Here is a 20971-nt window from a genome sequence, read left to right as displayed (position 1 = left end):
CCCTACCCACTGACCACCAATGCCTTGGGTTAATGATCTTACACTTAGCAATGTATTCAATGTATACGCATCAGGCGGCTGCCATTTTGCCGGAGAACAAAGTGTCTGAAAACCAATGGATTAGGCGCCAACAAAATGTCTCCTGTGATGGGGACCCGGACTGAGTAATGTGACCGACTGCTCAGGCCTCGGAACACGGGTTGAGGCGGCTGTAACTCCAGAGTGGGGGAGATGAGGCCGCTGTTTTTCCGGACTCTGCGCCTTTGGCTACCCCCGGGAAGGAGATGGTGTTCTGCGGGGGCTCAGATGGAAGTCCGGGTGCGGTTTGCTCCCAGCCCCACAGGTAGTGTTTTGCAGGACTTTGGACAGATAGGGCATGCTGGTCCTTGTATTTCTGCAGGCAGACAAATCTTGTTTTAAGAATTATTAGGAATAAGGCACACTTTTATGATTTTATTTTTTATTTAATTTTCTATATGGAAATATTTTTAATTTAAGGAATATTTTTGTATTGAGCTTTATTGCAACAGGGGTCGGTGGTTTAGATGCAATGTATATTTATTTTTGCCGTTTCTCTAGTGATGACCATTCAGTTGCCCCCTTAGGCTTTCTCCACCTGGGCGGCCTACGCACGGCGCTCTACAACTATCTTTTTGCCAAGAAACATGGAGGTACTTTTATTCTGCGCCTCGAAGATACCGACAGAAGCCGCCTGGTTCCTGGAGCCGCCGACGGTATAGAAGACATGTTGGAGTGGGCAGGTAGGTTTTCACTGTTTGCCGTTTATAATCCTATCCATGCGGTCTGCTGCTAAGCGAGCAATGAGGCCAGTGTCGTCCTGGGGCAGGAAGGGCCCACCAGGGAATGCAGTGGTAGGGGCCCAAGCTTAGGAGGTGTGGCCAGCCGTCAGGGGTGGTATGGCCAGCCACAACAGAGGGGCTTGGACCTCCATTAGAGAGCAAATGCAAAGAACAGGGCCCATTTAAAAAGAGGGGACAGGGGTCTGTCAGGACCACCCTCTTAGATTGTCAGGAGGGCTAATCTTGGCGTAGTTTCCCTAAAAACAAACCAGGCACCCAAGTTTATCCATGATCCTGCTCCACCCCTAGAGGAGGGGTGGGGCCCTCAGACAGTGGGGGCTACCAGGGATTTCCCCTGTACCCCTGTTGGCCAGTCCAACTCTGAATGAGGCAGACATTGTTTGTGTAGTAATGTAATTATCTTCTCAGGGATACCACCGGATGAGAGCCCCAGGCGTGGTGGGCCGTACGGACCCTATGAACAGTCAAAGCGTCTGGATCTGTATCATGAAGCTGTACAGACCCTGCTGGAGAGTGGAGCTGCCTACCGCTGCTTTTGTACCCCCCATAGACTAGAACTGCTGAAGAAAGAAGCTTTAAGAAGTAGGCAGACTCCTCGGTATGAGACTTCCCCTGGAGCAGCTGTTTCCATGCTCGCTGTGTTGGACGTGTATAACTTCAAAGCAACCATATACTGAAATATTCTGTTTGTGCATATATTAAATTGTATTTTGTAGCTCTCACATATGCTGATAACTCATCATAAGGTGCGAATCACTGAACTGAGGGCCTGATTCAGAGATGGACTCTATTCACATTGCTGCTGCGGTTATGGATGCAGCAGCGATGTCAAAATGTGCTAATGCAGCAGGAGGTGTCTGAGGATAAAAGATGCCTCCTGACAGCATCACAGATCCAAGTGCTGCATCCGAAGACTCGGCATCGGGTCACTGGTCGCGATGGCTGCAGCATCAGCCATCTGAGAAAGCCAAAGGCTACTCAGAATGGGCATTTTACCTGCGTAGCCCAGGATATCTGCGTCTTCTGGCCCTGGCTCCTGCACTTCCAAAAAACTGGGAGTCTTGAGTTGGCCGCAGTGGAAGACCTGCACATGCGCCAATCTAACATCGGAGATATACGATGTGGCGCACATCTCTAAACGAGGCCCTAAATAACCTGTGTACACCTATTAAAAACAAAATGAAAACAAGCCATGTACATAGCAGCCCCCATTTGAAATTTTTTGCAAAATTCACAATAGTGTCACATCAACTAGTACAGTATTACTTCTTATTTAGTTCCATAGTGGGAACGTTACTTTTAACACCACTGCAGTTAAAATTAATCTTAACTGGGATTAATTCATTACTTGCAGATCAGTCTTAAGAATGTCAACTAAATAACCTCATGCTAGATTAACTTACTGTAAATTTGTAATTATTGTGTCAGAATTCACAAAAGCAGTCGGTGGGGGCGATTCAAATGTTTTTTAGGTCGTGATAAGTAATGATCCCCCAGTTTGCTATTCAGTTGTTCTGGGCACTCGTTAATTATCGCCCTTATTCGCTGCCTATGAGACGAGGTTTAGCCATGTAAAACGGCTAAACCTGTCTAAAATTCTGGTTAGGGCGCGCTAACTGCAGAAATGCCGTCGGCTATTGCGCCCTGACAGGGCAACAATTGAATTGCTCTGTCGGGCGTCTTAAAAAAAAAAAAAATAGCCACCGGCAGAACTTTTGAATCGCCCCCAGTGTGTGAACGTAGCACGAAACACAACAGTTAAACACGTGACGTATTTTGTGAATTGTGAAATGTGTTTTATTGCTTCTGATCAGTTTCCTTTTTGTTTTCACTGAAGCTACGACAACCGTTGCAGACATCTGACCACAAATCAAGTGCAGGAAAAGCTGTCGCAGAACTTGCCATTTGTGGTCCGGTTCCAGTTGCCCAGTGGTACCCACGACTTCAAGGACCTGGTCTATGGCTGGACACGTCATGATGTGGCAAGCGTGGAAGGAGACCCGGTGATTCTCAAAGGAGACGGCTTTCCCACTTATCACTTGGCCAATGTGGTGGATGATAATAAAATGGCAGTGACTCACGTGATGAGAGGAGAAGAGTGGTTGGTCTCCACCACCAAGCACCTACTGCTTTACCGTGCTCTGGGCTGGCAACCTCCATTCTATGCCCACCTTCCGCTCCTGCTCAACAAAGATGGCAGCAAATTGTCCAAGCGACAGGGGGATATATTTATCCAACACTACGCCCAGAACGGATACCTGGCGGAGACCCTGCTTGACATTATTACAAACTGCGGATCAGGATTCACCGGTAACGGCGGAGAGCAAGAGGTGTCCATTTCAGAAGAACAGGGAGATAGAACCATGCTTTGCAGAGGGTGAATAAGAGAATTATATGAAAGTGATATATGTGCTAGATAGAATAGAGCCAGTTTCATAGGGGTGGTCCTCTGCATGCATGCCAAGAATAGGGATTAATCGGCACTGTGGGCATATACTTTATATATTTGCTCAATGCAGAGTCACAAGAAAATAATAATAACATAATAACGCAGCATCCATTGTGGCACAAGGTGCAACATCAAGGCCTATAAATTTGCAGTTCAAGATAATGGCGATTGCACTGGCTAATGGGAGGAGATGGACTGATTGGAGGTGTTATTTGTTGAGTGCAGATTTGTTGCACATGTACTAAAAGCAGCACATTATTAATTCAAGATGTAATTGTGGATAAAATGAAAACTATATTCGGCATAAAACTGGAATGTTTAAATGGGCATTGGAAAGCTGCATCCGATGGCTGGCAACCATCGTATTCCCAGTATTCGATGGGGGAAAAAAAAGTGTTTCCATCGAATCGGAATCATCGATGGTTGCTAACCACCGGTTTCTGATGTGCATACCTAGTGTGGGGTCCTTAATAGGTTGGAGGTTATTATTCTTAAATTCTAAATTGTGTTGAGGAAGGCAAAATAAACCTCCAAGTATGACAAATACATTAATTGGGGAATATTGATTTCAAAACAACCTAAAAGGTGCGGTGCCATTTTAAGTAATTTTCTTTGATAGATTTTTCCAGAGTGACGTTTAAATTGAACTGAAAGATCTTTCAATGTAAAATTCCCACTATTTTCCTTTTAGGTGCAGAATATGTTTTTACATGGGATGGATAGGTGCTATCTCTGAAAGAAGTCGTGGCCATATTAGGAATAGCAGATTCTTCTGTGGCTAGTAAAAAAAACCCCTTAAATATATGTTCTCCTCACCTGCTCTGTCTTGTCCTCATGCAGGGAACCAGATGGGCCGTACTTTGCGTCAGCTAATCCAGCAGTACGACCTGGGAAGCACCAGCACACACTCTGCTCTTCTCGATCTGGATAAACTTCCAGAGTTCAACCGGTAAAAGTGGTTTTATTAACATTCCAAGTAACGTTTTCTGTTTTAAAATTTTGTATTTGAGAGAGATGCGGGCTGTGGGTCATGTTCTACCCCTGGGAAGGGAGGTCTCTAGAGATAACCAGACCTGGCTCAGTGTAAAGCCAGTTACACACTAGATGATATGTCGTCCGATCCGGCGGATTGGACGACATATCGTCCACATTGGCCAGTGTGTACCTGCTATATCGCTGACGATGCCTTGCTTCTGATGGGCCATATTGTCAGCAGGTGTGTGTGCACTTGCCGTTGCGTACGAGATCGTGCTGGGTACACATCGTTTAGTGTGTACCCAGCATAACAGGGAGGAGAGAGGTCGAGCGGGGACTCTGATAGTGGAAAAAGATCACTTTTGTCCTTGTGCTTTGGTGGAAGGCGGTGAATTCACACATTGGGCCTGATTCTGAGTCTGAGGAAGCAATGGTTTCCGCCTGCGCATGCGTCTCTATTTTATTCCTACAGAGTCATGGTGCAGATTTAGGCTCTCGGTATCAGAAGTGTATTTGGATATATATGGGGCAGTGACTGGCATGTAACGGGAGTGGCTGATCGGAGAAGTTGCATCTTATGAGAGTGCTAGTGGTTGCGTACAGAGACGCAGACTCGCTCACATTGAAGGCCATACTCAGACGCATAATCCGCACCTGCGTAGGACAGTTGCCAGTTTCGGGGGTGCGGACTAAAGATACACCAAGCTGTATTCCAGCATCTGAAGACACCTAAAGTGGGCATCTGTCCTTGCACATTTGGACGCATGGATGTACACCAGGTAAAGGCTTTGTAGCGGCATTAGCATAAAACCATGGGCGTAACCGCGGCAAAAGACAGACGCCATGGTGTCTGACTCAAGATAAAGCCCAGTTAGTGCAGCCTATCCTAATTAGTCTTTACTTTGTTTTAAAGATCGCAAGGTCATTTTATTTGAGATGGGATGAACTTCTTCATACACAGAAAGAAAAGCCTTTCATACAATTGGCCAAACACCCTACTGTCTTCATCTAACCTTTGTCTGTCACTCCTGCTCCTTCCCTTAGGATTCACCTGGCCCGATGGATTGATAACGCAGACACCCGACTACAGTTGGTCACACAGCTGAAGACTCTGCTGCAGGAGAAGTACAAAGACCTGATGTTTGATACAGAGTATATTGAGAGGATACTGTTGCTGAGAATGGTGAGTGGAATTTCTTCCAACAAAGAGGAACATTTAATTAGCTGCGACGGCCGTCAGAACAGCTTCCGGCGTGCAGGCAGAAATCGTCCACTGTAATGGGCTGAGATGCGCACAGTGGGAGCTCATGGCTAAGCGAAACGGCCCTACTTAGTCATCCATGTGTGTGACTTTGGTAAACGTCCCACAGTCCTTTCCCACCATGCTTGATAGTCATAATGCAGCATGGCATCACACAGGCGCTATGTGATGGCTATTCTATACAGCACTTACACAGTAAAACCTGGAATTTTGCTAAAAAAAAAATGTGTTCAGAGAAAACAAAATAAGAGCACTGCTACTGAGCCGCTGAGCATAGGAAATCTAATTTTATTTTCACAATTATTAATTAAAAGCATCACGTAAAAGCCGGGTTATTGGTATAAAACTAAAGTCCCCCGTATATCAGAGATTGATTGCAGCAATCGTGCAATTTGCAATCGATTGAAAAAGGGAAAGAGGCCCTGATTCAGAGCCGGGCGCTCTGACAGAGCGCTCGCTCTGAATCAGGTCTGTCCTTCTTGATTTTTAGACCACCCACAGCTATACGAGCGGCCAGGAAGATGGTCGCGATGGTCAAGACCATCGCGACCATCGGGCTTGCGACGAGACCCTTGTGGTAGGGTCTTGTTGCCGCAAGCCCTAGAGTGCTTTCGGCTCAAACAGAGCCGAAATCACTCCCACTGACATCACTTGTGATGTCAGTGGGGCCGGCCCCAGACGGTAGGCATTTCCATGGGAGCGCCTCCGTCTGGGCAGCCACGCCCCCGGCCCGCCCACCAAAGGGGGCGTGCTGTCACTCAACATCAACAGCACGCCCCCTTTGGTACGAGACCCATAGCGACGATTTGCCCGTCGCTATCCGGGTCTCGCGCATGCGCACGATGGAGCTGGCTCCGTCGTGCGCATGCGCACTGGGCCAACATCGACCCGCTTGCTCAGCGCTCGCGAGCGGGTGTGAATCAGGCCCAGATTTTTATACACAATCGATTGCAAATTGCACGATTGGTGCAATCAATCTCTGATGTATGGGGGCCTTTACAAGCATGAGTTAATCGGCATCAATTCTGTGGCCACAGACAATAAATACAATATAACATTGATGCATGTGTAAGTTATTAATAATAATCTGCTATTTTTCTATATATAACTTTTACATTTTGAGTTTTTTGGTGCTAATCTCGCTGTGATCTCTGACTAGTTACTATGTGGCCAACACACCCCAACTAATCACAAAGGAGCAGATTTAGAGATGGACACACAAGCCCCTGCAGCAGCGTCTATTGGCGGTCGCCCATCTGTGACCGCTACAAAGTCCTCCCGTTATGTACATCCCTGCGTCCCAATGTGCAAGGATTGAGACGCCCACTTGCAGCGTCCGGAGACGCAGTAATACCGATTGGTGCGTCCTTAGATGCCACCATTGGTCGTTCCATCGAAGCTAGCAGCAGACCTATGGCAGTTGCAGTTTCTCTGTGAGCCGTTGGCATCAGAAGGGGGGTGCGGGCGTCACCCGCCGAGGGGTGATGCCAAGGTACAGGCTCCCCCTCAGTGACAGGAGCCGGGTGCTGCACTGTAGCATTAAGTGCAGCACTTGGCTCCTGTCACATTGAGGGAGCCGGTACTCCGCACCTCCGGCACCCCCCACCACCCCAGTGATGATACCCACAGCACGGGCCGGGGTTCGTGCCGCGACGCCAAGCCCCATTAACGAGGCCTTTCTCCTGTCCGAGAGGCCCTCATCCCCTTTTCAGCAACCCTCCCTGCATCGGGTGTCACAGCGGGAAGGGACACCATTGTGTGTGGCTATGGCCTCCTGTGGCTGTTCATCTGTGAGCACAGCCACTTTCACTGACACGCCCACAACACTCTCATGCCACGCCCACTAAACTGAGCATTTTTGCAGCGAGTACTAGTAGCCACCTCCCAGTTACGCCCTGAACTTTTCCACAACATTTCTGATCCCGTCCATCTTGATCGCAGCAGCGCCTTTCTGCGTACACTCCAGCGTTTGCAAATACGCGCTATAGCGAGTATTTTACCTGATATCGGGCACTGGGGACTCACTTTTTTAAACTAGCCGTGTCCCCGGGGACGCGCTGTGCTGTGGCCAATCCCTGCGTGTGGGTAGGCAGCCTTGGGCTACCGTTATTTACCCCTCCCTAGACCACCATGGTTGTCGGGCACTAGGCCCCCGTCATAAATTCAGGCAATAGGCCTGTAGGTATATAGGCGGGTACAAGGCCCGGGCTACATAGGGGGCATTAGGCCCAATTGAAGCTATCTGGCCCCCCCCCCCCCCCCCCCCCAATAGGTGTGTGACCTGGGCATTAGGCCCAGGTCACTAAAGGGCAAATAGGTGGGTCCCCTGTAGTTGACCCACCAATTTGCCCTTTAGTGACCTGGGCCTAATGCCCAGGTCACTCCTATACCTCCACTGCATAGGGGTCTGAGGCATAGGGGAACTACTACTGGGGGCACTGCATAGAGGAACTACTACTGGGGGCACTGCATAGAGGAACTACTACTGGGGGCACTGCATAGAGGAACTACTACTGGGGGCACTGCATAGGGGAACTACTACTGGGGGCACTGCATAGGGGAACTACTACTGGGGGCACTGCATAGGGGAACTACTACTGGGGGCACTGCATAGGGGAACTACTACTGGGGGCACTGCATAGGGGAACTACTACTGGGGGCACTGCATAGGGGAACTACTACTGGGGGCACTGCATAGGGGAACTACTACTGGGGGCACTGCATAGGGGAGCTACTACTGGGGGCACTGCATAGGGGAGCTACTACTGGGGGCACTGCATAGGGGAGCTACTACTGGGGGCACTGCATAGGGGAACTACTACTGGGGGCACTGCATAGGGGAACTACTACTGGGGGCACTGCATAGGGGAACTACTACTGGGGGCACTGCATAGGGGAATTACTACTGGGGGCACTGCATAGGGGAACTACTACTGGGGGCACTGCATAGGGGAACTACTACTGGGGGCACTGCATAGGGGTCTGAGAGGCATATGGGGGACTCCTGGGGGCACTGCATAGGGGAACTACTACTGGGGGCACTGCATAGGGGAACTACTACTGGGGGCACTGCATAGGGGAACTACTACTGGGGGCACTGCATAGGGGAACTACTACTGGGGGCACTGCATAGGGGAACTACTACTGGGGGCACTGCATAGGGGAACTACTACTGGGGGCACTGCATAGGGGAACTACTACTGGGGGCACTGCATAGGGGAACTACTACTGGGGGCACTGCATAGGGGGGCTACTACTGGGGGCACTGCATAGGGGGGCTACTACTGGGGGCACTGCATAGGGGGATTAAAGGGCATTAATGTGCGGCATCATTTGCAAGGGGTATTACTGCATGGCATAATGTGTAAAGGCTGAGCATTGCTGTGTGGCATAATGTGTAAAGACCGGGCATTGCTGTGTGGCATAATGTGTAAAGACCGGGCATTGCTGTGTGGCATAATGTGTAAAGACCGGGCATTGCTGTGTGGCATAATGTGTAAAGACCGGGCATTGCTGTGTGGCATAATGTGTAAAGACCGGGCATTGCTGTGTGGCATAATGTGTAAAGACCGGGCATTAATGTGCGGCATAATGTGTAAAGACCGGGCATTTATCCTTTGATAAATATGGTTATTACCTAAAGCGTTATTCATAGGCTAACCATACTATCGCTTTAAAACGGGACACATGAATTAATTACAAAGGTTCTGTGACTGGCTGACTTCATGCCTGGATTTCACCTGGTTTTAATGAGCCACAGAACCTGTGTAATCCATGAGTGTCCCAGTTTAAAGTGATGATATGGTAAGCCTATTTATTCACTATGGGTTTTGTGAACAGACAAGTCATATTACCTGAAAGATCGTGGAGGCATTAAAACATGCATTTAACCACTTAACTGACAAAAAAAATTTCCAAAAACCGCTCTGAAATTGTCGGGTTTTTTTATGATATAATAAGGTCAAGAATATCTTTTTAAAACTATTTCAACTCAATTTTTTTTTTTTAAACACCATATACCATCAAAATAAATTTTTTTTATGGTATATGGTGTTTAAAAAAAACTGTAGTTCTGGTCATTGACAGCTGTACCATCGACGGCCGGTTGTTTCTATCGATGGCTGAACCAATCGATTGTTTGACATCGGTTGGGGGGGCTTCACACACACTAACTATATATATATATATATATATATATATACATACTGTATATACACAGTATATGTATATATCCATGTATATAGATCACACGTGTGTATGTGTGTGTGTATATATATATATATATATATATATATATATACACACACACATTATACACACATATAGGGGTTTGCCGTTTGTACGTGGGGTGGGGCTTGCAAAAATGGGGGGAGAGGAGGGGTTGGCTCTTTGGCCAGCGGCTGCTCCCTCTACTGTTTGCAGCTGCTGGGGAGCTGCTAACAGCGCATTGGGACAGGGAGGGGCAGTGAAAGCGCTACCTTCTATTTGCCTGGCCGCTGCTCTGTCTAGTTTGCAGCCGCCGGGCTACTGCTATCGGGGGTGGCGAGAGAGAGGAGGACAGCGCTGATAGCGCTGTCCTTCTCTGCCCGGCGGCTGCTCTGCTCTGCCATCAGTCGCCGGGCTGCTGCTAGCTCCGGAGGAGGGAGAGAAGGACAGCGCTATCAGTGCTGCCTTCTCTGCCCTGTCAGCAGCCGCCGGGCTGCCGTCGGGAGTGGGTGTGCCGGCGCTGGGCTGTCCAATCACTCCCATGGGGAGGGACAGTGTGCAGAGGGACCAGGAGGTCCCTCTGTGATTGGTGGCTGCTGGAAACTTATTTTCCAGCAGCCGCCCACAGAGCTTTCCTGACTGGTCGTATCAGATACGACCATGTCAAGGAAAGCCCAGTCTGGTGGTCGTATCTGATACGACCATGCCAGGCAAGTGGTTAAGGGGCTTGTGGGGATATCTGATGCTGCTGGGGGTATCAGATGGGCATTTTAGGGGGATGTGGGGAGGTCTGAGAGGCATATGGGGAGCTCTAAAGCATAAATTATGATGGTACCCAGAAATGGTCAGGTAGGACCCCATTTTTCTACTTCAGGGTCCATAGGGTATCCACAGGATACCTTGGGGGTATAGGTGATGACGTCAGGCATTGGGCACCATAGAGTTAAGTTTTCAGCCTCCCAGAATGCACTAGGGTCCCCCTCCTATACCCCGCCCCCGAGCCAAAGCATCTGTTTCGTTGGTGCCCGGCTTGGAGTCGGAGCACCTGTTTAGAGGGGGGCTAAGAATTAGCCCCTGAAGTTTTCTTCAAGGCAGCCGTGGCTGCACATCTGGGAGTACAGCATGGACAGTCAGTGCTGACGTCCATGCTGTCTTCCCTACACCCCCGCCAGTACCAGAACACCGGTACTGATCCGGGGATGCTGGTAAGCATCTGGGGTCACAGCTAGCAGTGACCCCAGATGTTTTGAACCATGGCCGGATTCAAGGGGGGCAGCAGGTAAGCAGCAGGGTCCCGCGGTGGGTCCCCGCTGAACACATGGTCCAGAGTCCCCAGGCAGGGGGCTCCCTGGGGACTGGCTGCAGCGTGGAGCCAGGTAACAACCTGCGCTTCCACTACCCCCCTGGAACAGCGGACCGCTGCTGAGCGATAGCGCTGCGGCGTCTTAGGGGTTAATTGCATGCCAGAGGAGCGCGCCTTCCCTGTATACAGCTGGCTCCTCCCCCGCTGCACACAGCCCTCTCTGCACTGCCGATTGGCCCTGTGGCAGCGCTCCTCCCCCAGGCCGGCCTCCTCTCTGCTTCTCGATGTCCATCTTTATGGAAGCATGGTGAACGCTGGGGGAAGCTGCTGATCGGTGGCATCGTGGTCTGGGTCCCCCGGCATACCTCTCCTCCGTTGGAACAGGTCTGTGTATGCAGCGCTGTGTCCTACCAGACTCTGTGTCTGCGTAGTTGAGGATCAGCGCTGATAGTGCAGGGATTGATTTCTTCTGCATTGTATGTGACTTCTGCTAGCGTCTGCTGCCTGTACTTTCACTTTCTACTGTAAGCCATTTCACTGTCCCTGCTCTTCTTCTGCTAAAGCCCTTGCGGTGCAGTGATTGCAGGGCGGTTCTCCCACTATACTAACGAGTATCAGTGAGAGGGGTCACATACTTGCCATCATGTCTGAGTGTGATTTTCCTCTCCAGTTTATGTGTACTACGTGTAAGGTACCAATAGCGGAGGGGGAGGGTAACGCGGAGGGGCTATGTCGGCAGTGTTTTTTTATTAGCGCGACCAATTACTGTCATGGCTCCGGTACAGGAACCGCCCTGGGCTTGTTTCGCCAAAGCGCTTACAACCCTAGTGGGCCAGTTAGCTCCGCAACCTGCGTTCTCTCAGATGGGATTGTCCCAGCAGTCAGTGGTGTCGTCACCCATGCAGGGGTTCCCGAGACAACTGATGGTACCCCACAGTCTCCCTAGTTCCCCTCCTCAGGTCTCTCAGGAGCCTGCGTGGGTTAATTTGCTGACAAGCTCTGTACAGCATTTGTCGGACGTGTTACAAGGGGAGTCTGTGTTGCGGCCTCACTAGCGGCCGGTGGCGTCTCTGTCTGCTCCTTATGAGGATGACGACGGGATGTACGATGATGGGGAGATTCTGGATCTTTCTGCCCAAGAACCTCCCCGTACTAAAGAGTCGGACGCTAAGTCTAAGGTTTATATTCCTGGCCTTATTCGGGCAGTCCGCACAGCTTTAGGTATTGAGGATGATGATCCTCCGGTGTCAAAGTTCAAATATGCCTTTTTCAAGGATATTAAGGGTGACGCCACAGTGTTTCCTCTTTCGGGTCAGTTAGTAGACCATTTAGAGGAGGTGTGGAAACATCCTGGCAAACGGTATCAGCCTCAGAGACGTTTAGCGGTGGCTTATCCGTTTGCGGACAATTATTTCTCTAAGTGGGAATCCCCTCCTCAGGTGGATTCTCATGTGACACGCCTAGTCCGAAGTGCCACATTGCCCATGCCCTCCATGTCCTCCTTCAAGGATGCTACGGACCGTCCTTTGCTGGGGGGGCATCCAGACCGGCTATGGCCGTATGTTGGGTAGCCAGAGCTATGGAGCGCTGGGCCGATAGTTTGGAGGCGTCTTTGGATTCCGACTGTTCGGCTGAACAGTCCGAGTTGATAGGCAATCTCCGGGATTCGGCCACTTACATCACTGAAGCGGCCTTGGATATTAGTACCCTCGCTTCTCGCATTCCTCGGCAGCTGTGGCTGCTCGTCGCACCTTATGGTTGCGATCCTGGAAGGCGGACGCTGATTCCAAAAAGGTATTGGAAGCTTTGCCATTTAATGGAGAAGTCCTCTTTGGTCCGGATCTGGACAAAATTGCGGCCACGCTGGCGGCAGCCAAGTCTGCATGTCTCCCGTCTGCTGCGGTCCCTCCCAGTTCGGGTACGTCGGCCTTTCGGCCTTATAGGGCCCAGGGTAGGCCTAAGGCACAATCCTTTCCCAGACAGGCTGGGCCCAAGAAATCGGCCAAGCCCAGGAAACAGGCTTGGAGTACCAGACGTCCGGCCCATAAGTCTGATGACAAGCCTGTGGCCTGACGGTTCGGGCCTCCCTTTGGGGGATCCCAAAGTGGGAGGCCGCCTGCTGCAGTTCGCCCAGTATTGGTCGGCAACTACGACAGACACTTGGGTTCACGAGGTGGTTTCTCACGGGTACGTCCTCTCCTTTCGGCACAGGCCCCCATCCCGATTCTTCACCACGGGTCTTCCCTTAGACCAGACCAAGGCCATGGAACTGCAGAAGGTTTTGCACACTATGCTCCAGGCTGGAGTTATAGTGCCTGTTCCATTCTCCCAGAGGGGACAGGGTTTCTATTCAAATCTATTTTTGGTGCAGAAACCCAGTGGGTCGTACCGTCCGATTCTCAACCTCAAGGCCCTCAACAAGTCCTTGCGGGTGCCCCGGTTTCGGATGGAGACCCTACGGTCCATTATTCTGGCGCTGGAACCTGGGGATTGCATGGTGTCATTGGACATACAGGACGCTTACCTGCATGTCCCTATTCTTTTGCATCACCAACAGTTCCTCAGGTTTGCAATCCGCAACGATCACTTTCAGTTCCGGGCCTGGCGACAGCACCACGTGTGTTCACCAAGGTTATGGCGGTTATGGTGGCGTCCCTGCGGCTGCAGGGCGTCCGCTTGTTGCCGTACCTAGACAACCTTTTGTTGGTAGCAGGGTCTCCAGAGCTCCTCCTACGCCACTTGGATCTGACGATTGCAGTACTGCAACGGCACGGCTGGTTAATAAACTGGCAAAAGTCCACCCTGATCCCGTCTCAGAGGATTCTGCACCTCGGAGCCTTATTGGATTACAGTCAGCAAAGGATCTTTGTGATGGGGGAAAATATCTCTGCCTTACAGTTGAGGGTGCGCAGTTGTCTGCAGAGTCGCCGTGTGTCTCTGCACTCGGCGATGAGGTTACTGGGCTCCATGGTGTCAGTATTCGACATGGTGGAATATGCCCAGCTTCACTCCAGACTTCTACAGCAATCGATCCTGTCCAAATGGAATGGACTGCCTCAGAGTCTAAAATCCCAGACGATGCTGCTCACTCCGGAGGTTCGCCTGTCCCTTGCCTGGTGGTTGCAGACGACCCATATCAACAAGGGTCGTCCGTTTTGGGTGGAAAACTGGGTCCTATTGACAACGGACGCCAGCCTGCGGGGCTGGGGAGCGGTCACGGGTCCACACTTGTTCCAGGGAAGATGGACTCAGGCGGAAATGGAGCTTCCAATAAACATCTTGGAGCTCCGCGCCGTTTTCAATGCTCTCCAGCAGGCACAGCGGGTTCTCCAAGGTCACCCCATGCAGGTCCAGTCGGACAACACCACCGCCGTGGCCTGCATAAATCGTCAAGGAGGAACCCGAAGTCGGGCGGCACTCGTAGAGGTGTCCCGCATTCTGGTCTGGGCGGAGCACAATCTCCCGGCCATATCAGCAGTATTCATCCCGGGAGTTCTCAGCTGGGAGGCAGACTTTCTCAGTCACCAGGACGTTCATCCGGGAGAGTGGTCCCTACACCAGGACGTCTTTCAACTTCTGGTGGACAGGTGGGGTCTTCCAGAGATCGACCTCATGGCGTCACGGCACAACAACAAGTTGCCGGTGTACGGGTCTCGCACAAGAGACGAAAAGGCGTCTCTGGTGGATACTCTGTCCGTCCAGTGGACGTTCCGGTTTGCTTATCTATTTCCTCCGTTTTCCCTTCTTCCTCGGGTAATCCGGAAATTCAAACAGGAAGGAGGAACACTCCTGTTGATAGCTCCCGCGTGGCCCAGGAGGCACTGGTTCTCAGACCTTCAGGGTCTGTCCGTGGACAGTCCTCTGCGGTTGCCGCTACGACCGGACCTACTGTCTCAGGGTCCTTGTCTTCACCCAGACCTGACTCGGCTGTCTTTGACTGCGTGGCTGTTGAGACGGCCATGTTAAGGTCCAGGGGGTTTTCCAGCTCTGTAGTACGGACTATGCTAAGAGCTTGGAAGCCTTCTTCTGCAAGAATATACCATCGTGTGTGGCATACGTTCTTCCAATGGTGTCGGCCAAGAGGTTATGCACCTCGGGAGTTCTGTCTGTCTAGAGTGTTGGCTTTTTTACAGGCGGGACTAGACCATGGGCTTCGCCTTGCTTCTCCAGGTGTCTGCCCTGTCCGTCTGGTTCCATCGTAGGATTGCTACAATCACTGATGTGCACACCTTTATGCAAGATGTTCTCCGAATTCAGCCGCCATTTGTTCCACCGGTGGCGCCTTAGGATTTAGCTGTAGTCATGAGGGCTCTCCAGGGACCGCCGTTTGAACCACTGGGCAGTGGTCCTTAAATGGCTGACAGCTAAAACAATTTTCCTTCTGGCCATCGCTTCAGCCAGACGTGTTTCTGACTTAGGGGCTCTATCCTGTAGACCCCCTTTTCTGATTTTTCATGGGAACAGGGCAGTGCTGCGCACTTGTCCTGAATTTCTTCCCAAAGTTGTTTCACGTTTCCATATCAACGAGGAAATCGTTGTGCCAGCTTTTAACTCACCCGACCTGTCAGTGGGTGAGGCCACTTTGGACGTTGTGCGGGCCTTAAGGATTTATGTTGACCGCACTTCCTTGTTTCGGAAGTCGGACGCCTTGTTTGTCCTCTATGGCTTCCGTAAAAAGGGTTGGCCTGCTTCAAAGCAAACTTTGGCAGGTTGGATTTGGATGGCAATTTCAGAGGCTTCTCTTCATGAGGGCCTTCCGGTTCCATCCTCTGTGAGGGCTCATTCCACTAGGTCTGTGGGTCCTTCGTGGGCAGTTCGACGTGGTGCCTCTGCAGTCCAGATCTGCAAGGCTGCCACGTGGTCCTCTGTCCATACCTTTGTGAGGTATTACGCGTTTGACACCTTTGCCTCTCAGGATTCTTCCTTTGGGCGGCGGATTCTCCTTTCAGCACAGGAGCGTCCCCACCCTTGAAGGATACTGCTTTGGGACATCCCCAAGGTATCCTGTGGATACCCTATGGACCCTGAAGTAGAAAATATGAGATATGGTAAGAACTTACCTTTGTTATCTCTATTTCTACGAAGTCCATAGGGTTCCACAGGACTCCCGCCCTGTCGCACCTGTGCTGCAGATGGGCTTTACTCTGGTCACCGGTTTTTCCGTCTCCCTCTGGTAATAATGTGATTCTTGTGTGTGTCCAGATCTTTTTTCTCTCTCTTCCTTCTCCTCCTCTGGCCTATGGCTTGGTACGTAACTGAGATGCCTTGGCTCGGGGGCAGGGTATAGGAGGGGGACCCTAGTGCATCCTGGGAGGCTGAAAACTTAACTCTATGGTTCCCAATGCCTGACGTCATCACCTATACCCCCAAGGTATCCTGTGGAACCCTATGGACTTCGTAGAAATAGAGATAACAAAGGTAAGTTCTTACCATATCTCATATTTTTTAAAGTCATTTTGCCACTCACCGCGATCACTGCACTCTGTGTAACGTATGCAACGTACCGGTTTTTAGGGATTTTCTTGCGTGCAGTTGCGTGAAAATTGCTTAACTACATAAACATCGGCACTGAGCCCCCGCCCCTATATCAGGCCTTATATGTTACTCTTAGCTCTTTCTTTATTTGTGTGATGCATTTTTCTCAGTCCCCAGAGTGATATTTATGTTGTATGTAGTATTTCTTTTACTTTTTTTTTTTCTAATTCATGTTTTCATTAAACAAACTTCCCTGTTCTTTTCTACAGGGACACTTGTGTATGCTCTCAGGCCTGCTGTCTCCCAATTATTCTTATTTGTGGGTTCGGCCCTCGGTGCAGAGAGATCATCTGCAACTTCTGTCTAGTGAGGCCAGTGAGATTGGGAGCCTTGCTGTGCGGTACGTATTATTCTTAGTACAGTGCAGTTTATAGTATGGCGTGGTGCAAACACCAAAGGGGCACCTTACTTAGCCAGGCTGATCTGGATAACCCCTGCCGACGTGTGACGGCTATGTATGAAGTAGGGATGTGCAGGCTCGGTTTTACTCGGATTTACTCGGTTCTTATCGCCACTTTACCGCAAATTCGGATTTATTATATTGGCTGTCCAAAACACATGATAGGCGATAGCCAATAAAATGCCGTTTAAAGATCCGAGTTAAACCGAACCCGCTCACCCCTAGTATGAAGAGAAGGAATTCTACGTGTATGTACAGTATACAGCCAGTAACTTTATGTGGGTGTTGTATATAACGGATCTCCTAAGCGCTATTGCTGAGCAGTAAACATTACTGTTCCTTACTACGATTAGTAGAAAAATTGTGACTATTTCATCCCAGTCTGGCCCTTTACACAACACCCAGACTTACCTCCTGCCCTTGCAGCAGTCTCTGTAGGCATAGGATGAGGCATCATAAATCTGCGGCTGGTCCTTCACCACCTGAATTATTAAAGCTTTGCACCGTTATGGTGCTCGGTCATCGTCTCTCAATCAGCGCTCAATGGTAGTGACACCGGAAGATGTTCTATCAAGGGGTGAAACGCGTCCTGAATGATGTTTTACCAGGTGCTAAATGAGCATTCCCATAGACCTTGATTTGTTTTCACAGCTGGGAATATAGGAGAGGCCTGAGATATGATTGCTTGTTATCCTCTTGTGTGTCCCTAGGCTTCTGCAGGATAGCCACAATGACGTGAACCTGGAAATGTTAAACACAGAGCTGAGGAGCCATCTGCAGCAGCTGAAAGCCACAAAATTCAGCACTTCCATGAAAGTTCTCCGCTTGGCACTCAGTGGCCTCGAGGTACAACCGGCAATTGCTGACTGTTACAGAAGCACAGAATGGACATTGCTCCAGGGTTGCTTTGTCCCTAACACTCAGTAAAATCCACGTAGAAATCATGCAGAGCTTTTCTGTTTGTAGAAAGGTGCCTAACTGGCCGCATAGTGCATTCATAGGTACAGCCCCTATGTCCGTTTTGGGAAATACCCATAAAAATATATTCCACTGAACGGTAGCGCTGATGTGCGCAGTTAGCGGTGTCTCTAGAGCATTTTGTTGTGGCTGAAAATATAGATATATAAATAAAAACGAATGAGAACACAGATCTCCAAGGCGCCTCCTAGTGGCAGACAATGTGTATCACACCGAATGTATTATAAATGTGAAAGTTATTGGGCCTGTACCTAAAGTATAAATCAATATTGACTTATCTTAAAATAAATATTCCAAATAAGTCATTCGTGATATCTACCAAAGAGAATGTCTTTGTCTTTATCATTATATGCTCTGAAGAATAGGGGAAAAAAAGCAAAACAATGTAATCCTGTATGATGTATACTAGTAAGCGTTCTTACATTGGAAATGAATATACAATTTTCAAATCAAGAAGTTTCTTACCAGATTGAAAGCATGAAGACATCAGCCCATAAGTGCAGGCAGAAGGATCCCGAACTTTTGGTCTGGGGCCGATGGCATTCACAGTTGTTTTCATCGCATTTGGTGTTTGCTATGTGCTGTGTGCACCAGGGGGCGCCCTTGTTACCTTCGCTTTTCAGTTCATATGGATCTGTGTAGTCCTAATCCAGTTTAGCTGCAGTTTTACATACTTTAGACTCATTTAAGAAGATTTGTCAGGATATTGAGACTGGACAGTGGCTTCCACGCATCTTTGGACAATTGGTGTGGATATTTTATTTCGGTGGATTGAAATACATAGCACCAGTTTATTTCCTCTTTGGTCTCATTTGGGGAACACAGCAACACTGGGTGTAGAGGGAGCCTGAGGTGTAGGCACTAAAACTATTAGAATTTAGCGCCCCCCCACCCCGAGTGTGGTATAAAAGTCGACAGTCTATAGATCAACACCAGATGATCAGGCATGCAATAGGTCAGCAGGGACAAAAGGTTGACAGGGTTAAAAGGTCGACCGGTTCAAATGGTCGACACATTTTTTTATTCTTAGCCCTAATTCTAACCTCACCCTAGTACCTTATCCCAGCCCTCCCCCGTTGCCTAAACCTAACCCTCACCCTAGTGCCTAGCCCTAACTGTCCCCTCCAACAGCCTAACCCTCACCCCTAAAAGAGTTGAAAAACCATGAAAAAAAAGTGTTTAGACAATGTGTGTCGACCATTTTAACAAATTCGACCTTTTGTACTTGACAATCTTTTGCCCCTGTCAGTCTATTGCATGTCGACCATCTGGTGACGACATACCGACTGTCGACCTTTACTTTGTCTATCGTCTATGTTAATATCATCTTGTTGGATGTTAAATATGAGGGTTTTTCATTTCTCTTTCTTTAGACTGGCCCCAGTGTGGCAGAGATGATGCTGTCGTTGGGACCTCGGGAGTCGATTGCGCGGTTACAGAATGCTCTCTCTAGGTGAAGACTAAATCTATACTGTGACTAAGTATCAATACCTTCATCCTGTAAATAAATATCTGGAATCTCTGCTATCACACAGTCTGGTCTGCTGGTGTCTACTAATCGCTGCCAGATCTCCTTCATACAAGACTTTAGACCACTTTATATATTGTACTTCACTATTTGCATTCCAGTTGAAGACAAATTTGAGGAAGTTATTGAACCGAAGCTGAATGCATTTCTTGATTGGGATTGCTATCATGCGCCTTATTATTTCTATTTCACCTATAGTATTTTTAATGTGCAATTCCTTCTTGTGTTTTCTGTTGCTATAAATAAAGATTTAAAAAAAAAAAAAGTCATGCCAAACTGCCAGGTATTTTTTGTTTCTACTTCAGGGTCCACAGGGGGTCCACAGGGTTGACCTTGGGGTATAGGTTGGGAACCAAATCCGGGCACCAAGCAGTTAAAGCTTTTAGCTCCCAGAATGCACTTGGGTCCACTCTCCCTATAACCAAACCCCTCCCTCAGTTTTAAGTTGGTGCCCGGCCGGAGTCGTGTCACCGTTAGCGCAGGGGGAGCTGATTAGCAGCCCCTAAGCTTCTTTTATTTTCTTAGGGACAGTTTTTTTTCCAACTTTGGACTCTTCAGAGCGGCAGCGTCAGACTGTCCATAGGACGTCTAAGCTGCCGCTCCATCACCCCGCTGGCGCTGAGACGCCAGTACAGATCTGGGGATCTCAGCGGCACCCCAGAGTCTGTACTAGCCCAGGACTGCTGCCGGATCCACGGGGAGCAGGTAAGGTCGCGGATCACCGCTTGCGGTGATCCGCGCATTTCAAATGCAGTCCTGTGCCTCCGGTCTCTGGGGACAGACCGGAGGCAGTGGCGGTGGGACCCCCATACCCCGTGTGTCCACTAGACCACCAGGGACTTAACGATCGGCGCAGGGAGCCGGCGTCCAGGGGGTTAATAGCCGGCCAGGGGAACAAGCCTTCCCTGTTACAGTGGCTCCTCCCCTCAGCTCAGCGCGCCTTTCAGTGTCAAAGGTCTGGCGTCGCTTCCTCCGCGGGCCACGCTTCTTCTGAGGTCTCCAGCGGCCATTTCTCTGTGGTGCAGCAGAAATCTCCGGAGATGGCAGTGAGTCCAGTCCCCCTGCGTACCTCACCATCAGGTCAGTGTACACAGAGCTGTAGCCTTCCTAGACACTGAGTCTGGGTAAGTTGAATGCAGTGACATAGTGCAGTATATTATATGAAATGTTTATGTATATATCTGCATGGTATGTGACTTATGCTAGTGCTGACTGTCTGTTCTTTATTCTCACCTGTCAGTGTATATCTATCCCTTCTCTTTATCTGCCCTAATACAGCTGTACTTAGGGTGGTTCTGAGACCTCACATTTATATACTTGTTATTATTTGTGAGGTTTGTCACATACTGTTGCGTGCAGCACGTTGCCATATTTTAGATGTAACTGTGTGTTGCATACGCGGAAAATGGGTCCCTGCAGCTAATTTTTGGCATCAGTCAGGACCAGTATAGCGCTGCTTGATATTTCCGACGAGATTGGTCAGATATGTCTGACCAGGAGAGAGAGCGTTATACT

General features: G+C 49.5%; 1 protein-coding gene across 3 annotated transcripts; it reads left to right on the top strand.

Annotated features, from left to right (window-relative positions):
- The first annotated feature begins 84 nt into the window (after positions 1–84).
- On the top strand, positions 85–19694 carry EARS2 (glutamyl-tRNA synthetase 2, mitochondrial). 3 transcript variants are annotated; one of them, XM_088470346.1, is made up of 9 exons: positions 85–343; positions 606–761; positions 1210–1419; positions 2659–3131; positions 4111–4219; positions 5290–5428; positions 16760–16890; positions 17661–17796; positions 19302–19694. In XM_088470346.1, exons 1-9 carry the CDS (start codon positions 285–287, stop codon positions 19383–19385), a joined length of 1497 nt encoding a protein of 498 aa, XP_088326472.1. In that variant the 5' UTR covers positions 85–284; the 3' UTR covers positions 19386–19694. The 3 variants fall into 3 exon arrangements, with proteins under 3 accessions (XP_088326472.1, XP_088326473.1, XP_088326471.1); XM_088470345.1 differs by having other exon boundaries at positions 87–343; positions 1230–1419; XM_088470347.1 differs by lacking the exon at positions 1210–1419 and having other exon boundaries at positions 86–343.
- The last annotated feature ends 1277 nt before the right edge of the window (positions 19695–20971 follow it).

Source organism: Taudactylus pleione, unplaced genomic scaffold (assembly GCF_031769625.1).
Source record: "Taudactylus pleione unplaced genomic scaffold, aTauple2 ptg000098l, whole genome shotgun sequence".
Taxonomy (NCBI): Eukaryota; Metazoa; Chordata; class Amphibia; order Anura; family Myobatrachidae; genus Taudactylus; species Taudactylus pleione.
Note: the sequence above shows the minus strand (reverse complement) of the source record. Positions and strands in the feature narration are given on the sequence as shown.